The 12,115-nt window shown below is 41.8% G+C and overlaps 1 protein-coding gene across 1 annotated transcript in view; it reads right to left on the reverse strand.

The window, feature by feature from the left end:
• Window positions 1-2,533: 2,533 nt before the first annotated feature.
• The window catches only part of PPP2CB (protein phosphatase 2 catalytic subunit beta), a 28,168-nt gene continuing 18,586 nt past the window's right edge, over window positions 2,534-12,115 (reverse strand). The window contains 4 exon segments of the mRNA XM_017857197.1: window positions 2,534-3,229; window positions 8,726-8,844; window positions 11,543-11,704; window positions 11,817-11,906. Coding sequence (XP_017712686.1) covers window positions 3,157-3,229; window positions 8,726-8,844; window positions 11,543-11,704; window positions 11,817-11,906 — 444 coding nt within the window. The 3' untranslated portion in view covers window positions 2,534-3,156.

Consider the following 12,115-nt stretch of genomic DNA (forward strand, 5'->3'; position numbering starts at 1 on the left):
CTCCACAGGTTTAGGTGATTCTCCCCTTAACCTCCCACGTAGCTGGGACTACAAGTGTGTGCCACCACGCCTGGCTAATTTTTTGGTATTTTTTGAGATGAGGTTTTGCCATGTTGCCCCAGGTTGGCCTTGAACTTTGGGGCTCAAGTCATCCTCTTGCCTCAGCCTCCCAAAGCGCTGGGATTACAGACATGACCCACTGTGCCAGCCTATCCTCAATTTTGATCATTTTGTTACCTTTTATTTTGCAAAATCATGCTTTTATTTGTGCCTTCTGTATGTTTTTTGTTGTTGTTTTTTGCAATTTTTATTAGTCTTTTCAAGTAACAGTTTGTGGTTTTGTCCTTTTGATTTTTGCTCTTAATCTGTTAACTTTTACATAACAAACACCTAGCTCATTACTTTTCAGCTTTTGTTCTGTTACAAGCATTTAGTTATAAATTTTCCTCTAAAGACTGCTCTGGTGGTATTGCACAAATCTTTTTTTTTTTGAGGATCTTGCTCTGTTGCCCAGGCTGGAGTGCAGTGGCATGATCATAGCTCACCGTAGCCTCAAACCCCTAGTAGCTGGGACCATAGGCGTGTGCCACCATAACCAACCAACTTTATAATTATTTTTGAAATGGGGTCTCACTATGCGCCCATGCTGGTCTCAAACTCCTGGGGTCAAGTGATCCTCTTGCCTTGGCCTCCCGAAGTGCTGGGATTACAGGCATGAGCCAGCATGCCCAGCCTGTCTTTTATTTTTTTGCGACGGAGTCTGGCCCTGTCGCCCAGGCTGGAGTGCAGTGGCGTGATCTCAGCTCACTGCAAGCTCCACCTCCCGGGTTCACACCATTCTCCTGCCTCAGCCTCCTGAGTAGCTGGGACTATAGGCGCCCACCACCACCACGCCCGGCTAATTGTTTGTGCTTTTAGTAGAGACGGGGTTTCACTGTGTTAGCCAGGATGGTCTCAATCTCCTGACCTCGTGATCTGCCCACCTTGGCCTCCCAAAGTGCTGGGATTACAGGCGTGAGCCATGGCACCCGGCCAAGCCCGTCTCTTTCTTTTTAAAGACAGCTTCACTGAGGTATATTTTACAAATCATAAAATTTTCCCATTTCAAGGGTACAATTTAAAGATTCTTGGTAAATTTACCAAATTGAGCAACCATGACAATACTTTAATAACTAAAAATTGGAAACAGCCTAAATGTTTCAAGTGGACACATTAGCTGATGAATGCATAGACAGAAATGTGTTATATTCACACCATGGCAAGCTGCTTAGGAATGAAAGAATGAACTCTTAAATACGACATGGAGGAACTTCAGGACATGCTAGTGAAAAACCTGCACAAAAACCATTTATGTGATTCCACTGATAGGAGCTGGCCAGAAGTAAATCTGTAGACAGAAGCAGATTAGTGGTTGCCTGGGGCTGGTTGGTGGCAATGGAAATTAACACAGGTCAAGAGAGAGACTGAAATAATGAAAATATTCTAAAACTGATTTATTGTCAAGGCTGCAGTGAGTTGTGATTGGGCCACTGCACTCCAGCCTGGGCAACCCAAAGTGAGACCCTGTCTTAAAAAAAAAAAAAAGTGTGTGTGTGTGTGTGTGTGTATATATATATGTGTGTGTGTGCATATATATACGTATATATATACACGTATATATACGTATATATATATACGTGTATATATATATAAAACATATATTTTAGTTTTTGAAAGTTTCTTCCCAGTTATATTCTAGTTTTAGTATATAATCCATAGTTGTACTTAAAAATGTGACATTAATATAAATTACCTAATACATTTTTTTAGAATGGCTTTTTTTATGGTCTAAAAATTACCAGCTATTTGAATTTCTTCTGAAAGTCAGTCCTGTAACAAAGAATATTACAATCAAATTTCCTCAACACAACTATTTCAATTGAGAGATTAAAAAAATATTTTTTAAAAAATATAGAGATGGAGTCTATGTTGCCTAGTATAAGGATCAATCTCCTGAGCTCAAGCAATCCTCTTATCTCAGCCTTCCAAAGCAATGGGGTTACAGGCATGAGCCACTATGCCCAGCCTATTTTTTCTTTTTTAGAGATCTTGCTATGTTGCCCAGGCTGCCCTCAAACTCCTGGGTTCAGGCTATCCTCCCACCTCAGCCTCCTGAGTAGCTGGGACTATAGCCACGTCCCACTGCCCTGCTTTGAAAGATTTTATGTTGTTTCAAGATAGTGGGCCAGGTGTGATGGCACATGTTTGTAATCTCAACACTCTGGGAGGGCCACGTGAGGCCTGGAGTTCGAGACCAACCCAGGCAACATTGCAAGACCCCGTCTCTACAAAATATTTTAAAAGTTGGCTGGGTGTGGTGGTATGTTGACTGTAGTCCCAGCTACTCAGGAGGCTAAGGGAGGAGGATGGCTTGGGCTCAGGAGTTCAAGGTTGAAGTGAGCTATGACTATGCCAGTGCACTCCAGCCTGGATGACAAGAGAAAGACCTGGTCTTAAAAAAAAAGTTTTCATTTAATGCACAACACAATAAATGAATGTTTTTGTTTAAAATGAAAAGTTTATTTGCTGAGTACACCAAATAGGATGCAAGCACTGCCATGACAAATATACAGAAATATGCAGATCAACATAAAACAGTAATTTAGTTTAAATGAAGGGAAATCTCTTAAATGTTATGACAACATACTCCCAAGAACCTTTTCTTCAGTTAAGTTAATTATACATTTCAATAAAATAAACGGTAATGGATTAGTGGATGTTAGCTTGTGAATTTTTCTTAAAAATAAAACTCCAACTCTATTAATCCATGCCAGTTAAACACTATAACTAAAATTTCCAAGTAAGCGCAAAAGGAGATGAAGCAGTTAGTTACCTTTTTTGCTTGAACAGTCCAGAGGAAAATGGTTACTATAAATACAGCAGGCAAACTGTTAGACTGACCTATCTAGAACATAGTGTACTAAATTTCAGTCTCAAATTGTGCTAAATGCTCATCATTAGTATGGCACATTTGGTCCATGATGTGGTTTAATGCCAAGACAGATCCCAATTTGTTACAGAAACACATAGATTACTGTTGCTTTTTGTTTTTAAATACATATATTTTAAAAAGCCAGGTATACTTCCACATACAAAGGCAGGTTTCCCAGGAGAAATTTATAGGAAGTAGTCTGGGGTGCGCCGTGTAACATGAGGCTCGCCGCGACGAGGTGCTGGGTCAAACTGAAGGCTGTAAATGGCAAAAAAGGAAGCAAATAAAGGATTTGACTTTGCAAAGCAAACAAATGAATAAAGAAAAAGACACTGTAGTAGAAAGAGCAGTCCTGCTTTCCCACCATGACCACATCACTTATGGCTGGAATGGCCATGGGCAAATCACTGCAGATGCTCCCATCCCAACTAACGGCTTCATAGGGCTATGGTGAAAATTTAAGAAGACAGAATGTCTGGTTTGGTGCCTGGCATAACAACTTCTAAATATTATTATTTAAAAACTTAAACAAAGATTAAGTAATATTAAGTTTAAACAATTGTTTAATATTATTTAACAATAATATCATTTTTTTTTTTGAAACGGAGTCTTACTCTGTCGCCCAGGTTGGAGTGCAGTGGCATGATCTCGGTTCACTGCAAGCTCCGCCCCCCTGGTTCACGCCATTCTCCTCCCTCAGCCTACCGAGTAGCCGGGACTACAGGTGCCCGCTACCATGTCCGGCTAATTTTGTTTTTGTATTTTTTTTTAGTAGAGACAGGGTTTCACCATGTTAGCCAGGATGGTCTCCATCTTCTGATCTCATGATCCACCCGCCTCGGCCTCCCAAAGTGCTGGGATTACAGGCATGAGCCTCCGCACCCGGCCTAACATCACTATTTTCTTGAGTGTTTCTGGTATGAAAGGCTGGTGGGGTTTTCCAGTTATTTTCGTGCCTCTATTGAGATGACCAGGTTTTTGTTTTTTGTTTTTTTTTTTTTGAGATAAGAGTCTCGCTCTGTCGCCCAGGCTGGAGTGCAGTGGCGCAATCTCAGCTCACTGCAAGCTCCGCCTCCCGGGTTCACGCCATTCTCCTGCCTCAGCCTCCCGAGTAGCTGGGACTACAGGCGGCCGCCACCTCGCCCGGCCAGTTTTTTTTTGTATTTTTTAGTAGAGACGGGGTTTCACCGTGTTAGCCAGGATGGTCTTGATCTTTTGACCTCGTGATCCGCCCGTCTCGGCCTCCCAAAGTGCTGGGATTACAGGCTTGAGCCACCGCGCCCGGCCGAGATGATCAGGTTTTTAAGCCCTTAATATTAAAATGGTTTATTATATTGATTTTCATGTTTTGAACCAACCTAGCATTCCTGGGATAAATCCCACTTGCTCATGATGTGTAATCTTTTTTTTTTTTTTTTTGAGACGGAGTCTCGCTCTGTCACCCAGACTGGAGCGCAGTGGCCAGATCTCAGCTCACTGCAAGCTCCGCCTCCCGGGTTCACGCCATTCTCCTGCCTCAGCCTCCCGAGTAGCTGGGACTACAGGCGCCGCCACCTCGCCCGGCTAGTTTTTTGTATTTTAGTAGAGACGGGGTTTCACCGTGTTAGCCAGGATGGTTTCGATCTCCTGACCTCGTGATCCGCCCGTCTTGGCCTCCCAAAGTGCTGGGATTACAGGCTTGAGCCACCGCGCCCGGCCGATGTGTAATCTTTTTATATATTGCTAGATCCAGGTTGCTGGTATGTATGTTGAAAAATTTTATATCTGTATTCGTAACAATGCTGGTCTGTGTTTTTTTGCCTTTGTCTACTTTTGGTATCAAGGATAATAATGCAGGTATGAAAGAATGAATGGAGTAGTCCTCCTCTTCTGTTTTTTGGAAGTGTTTGTGAAGGATTGGCATTAACTCCTTTTTATTTTTGAGACAGGGTCTTACTCTGTTGCCCAGGCTGGAGTGCAGCAGTGTGATCATGGCTCACTGCAGCCTCAGCCTCCCTGTGCTCAGGTGATCCTCCCACCTCAGCTTCCTGAATAGCTGAGACTATAGGCTGAGCCACCACACCAGGTTAATTTTTGTATTCTTTGTAGACACAGGGTTTTACCAGTTACCCAGGCTGATCTTGAATCCTGGGCTCAATCTGCCTGCCTTGGCTTCCCAAAGTGCTGGGATTACTGGTTAGAGCCATCGCACTTGGCCAATTCCTTTTTTAAACATTTGTTGGACTTCATCAGTGAAGCCAATTGGGCCTGGCCTTTTATTTGTGGGGAGTTTTAATTTTTTCATTTATTTATTTATATTATTTTAAATTAAATAGGGACAAGGTCCTGCTATGTTATCCAGGCTGTTCTCAAACTCCTAGTCTCAAGCAATCCTCTCAGCTTGGCCTCCCACAGCTGGGATTTACAGGTGTGAGTCACCATGCTGGCTCAATATTTTCACATTTGAAAGGTCATTGAGATTTCATACTCTTTGAGTCAGTTTCAGTAGTTTCTTTCTAGGAATCTGTCCATTTTATCGAAGTAACTGAATTTGCCGGCATAAAGTTATTTATTCTATTCCCTTATAATCCTTTTTATTTAAGTAAGGTCTCTAGTGATTTGGTAATTGAGTCTTTTTCTTTTTTTTCTTGCCAGTCTAGTTAAGGCTTTTCAAAGAATCAACTTTGGGTTTTGTTGATTTGTTCTGTAATGATTTTCTACTGTTTATTTCCACTCTAAACCTCGTTTCATAAGCTTACATCAGGTTTAGTTTACTCTGCTTTTTCAAGGTCCTCAAGTATAAACACAGGTTACTGATTTTAAACCTTCTTTTTTTTTTTTCTGAGACAGGGGTCTTGCTCTGTTGCCCAGGCTGTAGTGCAGTGCTGTGATCACAGCTCACTGCAGCCTTCATCAACTGGGCTCAAGTGATCCTCCACCTCAGCCTCCCACACAGCTGAGACTACAGGTGCTTGGCACCATAACTGGCTAATTTTTAAATTTTTTTGTAGAGACGGGGTCTCCCTATGTTGCCCAGGCTGGCCTCAAGTGATCCTCCTACTTTGGCCTCCCAAAGTGTTGGGATTACTTGTGTGAGCCACAGCATCGAGCCATGTTAATGATGTCTAATTTCATTTCCTTGTGTTTAGAGAATATACTTTTTAAGAATCCAATCTTCTTAAATTGCCTGAGGCATGTTTTATAGTCTAGCATATGACTATGTTTCATGTTTACTTGAGAGGAATATATTCTGCTTTTGTTGGGTGTTGTTTTATAGACATTAGGTATACAGTCAGTTTACAGTGTTGCTCAAGTCTTCTACTGCCTTCATCTCCTGCCTAGTTGTTCTATCCAAGAGAAACAGTTTCTGTTGCTTAGTTTTTTCTTGTGTAGAGGTCACACTCTCTTGTTCTTTCCATGTCTTATAATCTGTGGTTGAAAAATTGGACATTATAGATAATATATTGCAGTAACTCTGGAATTCATGTCCTTGGGGACTGATCTTGTGTTTTTGGTGGTTTATTATTTTGTTTAGTGACTTAGCTGAACTAACTGTAAAGTCTACTTCCCCCATAGTGTGCAGCCCCTGTGGCCCTGCTCAGATGTTTTTACTTTTTTTTTTTTTGAGACGGAGTTTTGCTCTTGTTGCCCAGGCTGGAGTGCAATGGCGTGATCTCAGCTCACTGCAACTTCCAACCACCCCCTCCCAGGTTCAAGCGATTCTCCTGCCTCAGCCTCCCAAGTAGCTGGGATTACAGGCATGCGCCACCACGCCCAGCTAATTTTTAGTAGAGACTGGGTTTCTCCATGTTGGTCAGGCTGGTCTCAAACTCTCGACTTCAGGTGATCTGCCCACCTTGGCCTTCCAAAGTGCTGGATAAAGGCATGCGTCACCGTGCCTGGCTGTTTTTACTTCTTTTAATCTTTCACAGCCTGGCTACTGAGAGGCTGTCTCTGGGTAGGCATAAGCCACTTACTGATCAAAGATTGGACTTAAGCCCCCTTGGCCAGTTAAGATCTTAAAGCCCACCCTAATGACCACCAGAAATGTTACGTGACTTGCAGATTGCTATCAAAGCTGAAGGAGTTTACATTTTAGCTTCCCATTCAGTCAGGGACTAATAGTTGGATCTTCATTCTCCACTCAGTCCAGAGAGGGCATGCACATATTCTGCCAGACTGTCAGGGATGAGTGTGATTTTATTTTAAAGCCTGACTTCCTAGGAGGTGCTCCTGGGTCAGAGTAACTGAATGTTCAGTCAATGATTAGAGGTTGTGTTTAAGCCTCATATACCAGTGACGGTTACACCATTTGTTTATCAACCTACTTATCCGTTTCCTGGGGCTGCTGTAACAAATTACCAAACTGTACAGCTTATATAACAGGGATTTATCCTCTCAGAGTTCTGGAGAATACACGTCTGAAACCAAGGTGCTGGCAGGACCACACTCTCTCTGAAGACTCTAGAAAAAATCCTTCCTAGCTTCTCCCTAGCTTCTGATGGCTCTGGCAATCCTTGGCTGGTAGATGAATCACTCGAATCTCTGGCTTCACACAGCATTCTCTCGTGTGTGTGTTTCTTTTCCTCTCACTAAAATCCTGTTTGAATTGGATTTAGGCCCAACCTAATCCAATCCAATTTCATCTTTAATAATTGTATCTGCAAAGATCCTATTTCCAAATAACATCACGTTTTGAGGTTCTGGGTGGACATGAATATCTGGGGGGGCGGGTGGGGACACTATTCAACTCAGTACAATCTATGTGTGGCCTGAAAATATTATCTGAATACCCCACATCCTACTCTGACTGCTCCTGAGTGGGTATGGCTAGTGCATGTGCACAGCCTTCTTGTCCCATAGGGCTGACTGTGATCCCAGAAGGGCTCTTCTTGGCTTTTTCCCTGGTGCTATTTGTTGAACAACCTGTTGCTCTGCTCTTTTGTATGTTGCTCCTAGTATCATGGGAGCTATTACAGCCCTCTTAATTGGTCTCCATCATGACATCCACTGTTTTCCACAAAGCACTCAGATTTGGAATTCTCCATCACCTAAGTAAGGTAAGTCCACTGAGGCAGAACTGAGGAATTTCTGTGACCTGCCTTTCCTCCTGAGCAGAACTTCTGTGCCAGTGCGGGCTCAGTGATACCACCTGGTTTATAAGCAGGTGCTGGGGTAACAGCATTGGGAAACCCAGCATTCTCATCCGCCATGCACGCTTGGAGCAGAGCTTCTGCCCCAGGAGCTGGGACAGGGAAGGGGGCCTCAGCCTGCTTAACTGTGTCCACCAAGAGTAGAGCTGTAACTCCAGACTAGGAGAGGTGAGATATGCTGGCATCTGATCTCTGTGAGTGAAACCACAGTCCCAACCCTGGGAGCTGGTAAAGAGGGGGAATCCCTTAGCCTCCTGACTGTACCAACCCAGACTACAGCGCCTGTAGTCGTTTCTGTAAGAGGGATCTGGAAGGAGTTGGAGGGAGCAAGTCATAGCTCAAATGCCACAGACAACGGCTATTATTAGTGAAATTTAGTAGGTTTTCTTGAATGAACTGTTTCTCCATCGGCTGTATGCCCTTAGGATAATTTCCAAAAGCTTTGAAAAATTATTTTGTAAAAGTAATGTTCTCCAGCTAATGGCTGTTTTTGCTGGGGAGGCGCTTTGCTATACTCCTCATCCCACCATTTCAGAAACACCAATCTTCTACTTCTATTTTTAACATTTAAAATTTTCCTTCTGAAAGTAAGTATATACAATTAAAATGTACAGTTACTCACAAGGAATATTTTAAAGTGTCATCTAATTCCATGATAGCAGCCTGGTTCCCACACCGGTAACAGTAATTGGGTGCACTGAAAATAGTAACCACATTCCGATCATGACACCAATTGTATCCCTGCAGGATAAAAACAAATTCAATATTTCATTATAATATTATGATTTTGACACAGATACATTTAAAAAAAATTAAACTCAAAAACTACAGGCACTCTCTGTGGAAATGTAGTCGTCTATATTACTTTATAAGGTCTCCATCTTTAATAGTTTGTGTACCTGTACAGAACCCTGTGCAATTCGTGGGCCTAGGATTCTGTTAAATGCAGCTCGCTAATTGTTGTTTTGCCTTATCTATGCTTGAAATCTTGGCAAGGATGTGTACTGAATTTCTCCCACAATCATAATAAATCTATTTTCCCTCATGAATTATGCCAATTATTCTTTATATATTTTGAAGCTATTACTACGTAAATACAAATTTAGAATACTTTCTTCTTAGAGAACTGGGACAGATTTCATCAATAACCTCTTTATTTCTAACAACACCTCTTATTAGAGCCTATCTCATTCATATTATTGGCTATAATTAGTATTATAGTGTGTGTATATATATACATGCTAATCAGTGTTGTGTGTGTGTGTATATATGTATATGTATGCACACACACACACACAGCCACACACACACCCCTGTGTTGCTCAGGCTGGAGTGCAGTGGCGTGATCTAGGCTCACTGCAACCTCCACCTCCTGGGTTCAAGCAATTCTCCTGCCTCAGCCCCCTGAGTAGCTGGGACAACAGGTACACACCACCACACCAGTCTAATTTTTTGTATTTTAGTAGAGATGGGATCTCACTATGTTGCCCAGGCTGGTCTTGAACTCCTGAGCTCCAGCAATCTGCCTGCCTCAGCCTCCCAAAGTTCTGGGAACACAGGCATGAGCCACCGCACCAGCCTATTAGCTATATTTTTGATATTTTGATTACTTGATATACCAATATACCATTTCCCAACTCTTACCCCTAGTTTGCAGTGTCTTTTTTTTTTCCCTCTTTTTTTTGAGAGAAGGTCTCACTCTTTTGCCCAGGCTGGAGTGCAGTGGTACGATCATAGCTCACTGCAGCCTCAACCTCCTGGCCTCAAGTGATCCTCTCACCTCAGCCTCCCGAGTAGCTGGGACAATAGACATATGCCACCATGCCCCGCTAATTTTTTGACTTTTTTTTTTTTTTTTTTTAATAGAGATGAGGTCTCACGATGTTGCCCAAGGTGGTCTGAAACTCCAGGACTCAAGAGATCCTCCCACCTCAGTCTCCCAAAGTGCTGGGATTACAGGAATGAGCCACTCTGTCCAGCCAGTCATTTAGGTTTTAGGTATATCCCAAATAACAGCTACATTTTGATTATTTATCCAATCTAAGAGTCTCAGGCTAAAATTTTAGTCTCTCTTTTTTTTTTTTTTTTTGAGACGGAGTCTCGCTCTGTCACCCAAGCTGGAGTGCACTGGCCAGATCTCAGCTCACTGCAAGCTCTGCCTCCTGGGTTCACGCCATTCTCCTGCCTCAGCCTCCTGAGTAGCTGGGACTACAGGCGCCCGCCACCTCGCCTGGCTAGTTTTTTGTATTTTTTAGTAGAGACGGGGTTTCACCGTGTTAGCCAGGATGGTCTCGATCTCCTGACCTTGTGATCCGCCCGCCTCGGCCTCCCAAAGTGCTGGGATTACAGGCTTGAGCCACCGCGCCCAGCCTAGTCTGTTTCTTATAATCACTGATATAATTAAATTTATTTTTACTATATAAATTTGTGTTTTTTTAATCATGCTCCCTTGTCTCTACTGGGCTGGTGAAGTTTTTTCTAACGTCTTGAAGCCACTCCCTACTGGTCTGGAGGGATTATGTTGTTTATATTCCCTTAGTAGTTGTAAAACAGTTAACATTATAGTGGAGAAATCTGGCAGACATCATCTTAACTAAGTGATTAAAGTTGCCACCACCAGCATTGAGACAAGCAGATTTTAGGATCACTTGATAAAATGCACGGAGGAGGACACACCATCTTTCTATGGCATGACTGCCAAAAATGCATACAGTGACTCCCTAACTGCAAGGAAAACATCAAACCCCAACTGAGGGATATTTCTGTAAGATAAAATGCTCCTACTCTTCCAAAATGTCAAGAATGTGGAAAACAAAGAAAATCAGAGGATTTCCACATCAAAGTAGAATGAACACAACCTAATCTTTGGATTAGATTATGCACATACAGTATGCACAAAATTAAATTTTGCTATAAAAGACATTAGTGAGATAATTAGCAAAATTTGAATAAAGTGTTCATATTAAATAATAGTACTATATGAACACAAATTTCCCAACTGTGGTAACTATATGGTGGTTATGTGACAGTGTGTCCTTAATTTTACAAAATACATATAGAAACTTGGTAGTAAAGGAGTATTTGTCTGCAACAGATATTCAAATGGTTCAGAAGAAAGTGTGGGGGGTGAAGAGGAAGGGAGACACAAAATGATAAAGCAAATATAGTAAAATATTTACAGTCAGGAATTTGAATGACTCATACAGGGAATTCTGGAGTACTATTTTTGTAACTTTTTTCTAAGTCTCAATTTCAAAAATGAGTTATAATTCTGCTCCCGTCTACTAGTGCTTTCCCTACTTGCTAAAACCAGCAAGTTTTTCTTCTTTTCACCTAGGTAATAAATGGTGAGGAATATTTCTTAGTTAAGTCAAAATGCCTTATTACAGAAGTATATGCTAATCTGAAATAAAGATCATTCTGTAAGGAAAGTACATACCTCCATTACAAGCTGGTGGGCACGAGAAACCAGTGTGAGACCATTGGCATGGTTAAAGGTTTCAGAAATGTCTTGTCCAAATGTGTAGCCAGCACCACGTGGTGAAATACCCCATCCACCACGATCATCCGGATCTGACCATAACAGATCACACATTGGGCCCTGGCCAAGAAAAATAAGTACATGTACAAATTATTATCAGTCATACTGTATCGTCCTCAAAATGTGGTTATATTTTCTTTTCTTTTCTTCTTCTTTTTTAAACTAAGTTTACCTCATGTGGAACTTCCTGTAAACGATCCAGGGCTCTTATATGATCCAGTGTGTCTATGGATGGAGAGAGGCCACCATGGAGGCAGAATATCTGTTTATGAATTAACAAAAGAGAATGTATTTGTTTTACTAACTGCTAACAGTTAACAAAGAGTAAATAATGGTTAAAAGTGTCAGTCCAAATAATGCCAACATTTAAACACATTTTGTTCATCTTTTTTTCTTCTTTACCCCTTCTCTGGTCAATGGTATCCCCATCCTTGGGGACCCCCCATTAAATTTTTTTTTTTTCCCCTTCCC

Source organism: Rhinopithecus bieti, unplaced genomic scaffold (assembly GCF_001698545.2).
Source record: "Rhinopithecus bieti isolate Rb0 unplaced genomic scaffold, ASM169854v2 scaffold_2077, whole genome shotgun sequence".
Lineage (NCBI taxonomy): Eukaryota > Metazoa > Chordata > Mammalia > Primates > Cercopithecidae > Rhinopithecus > Rhinopithecus bieti.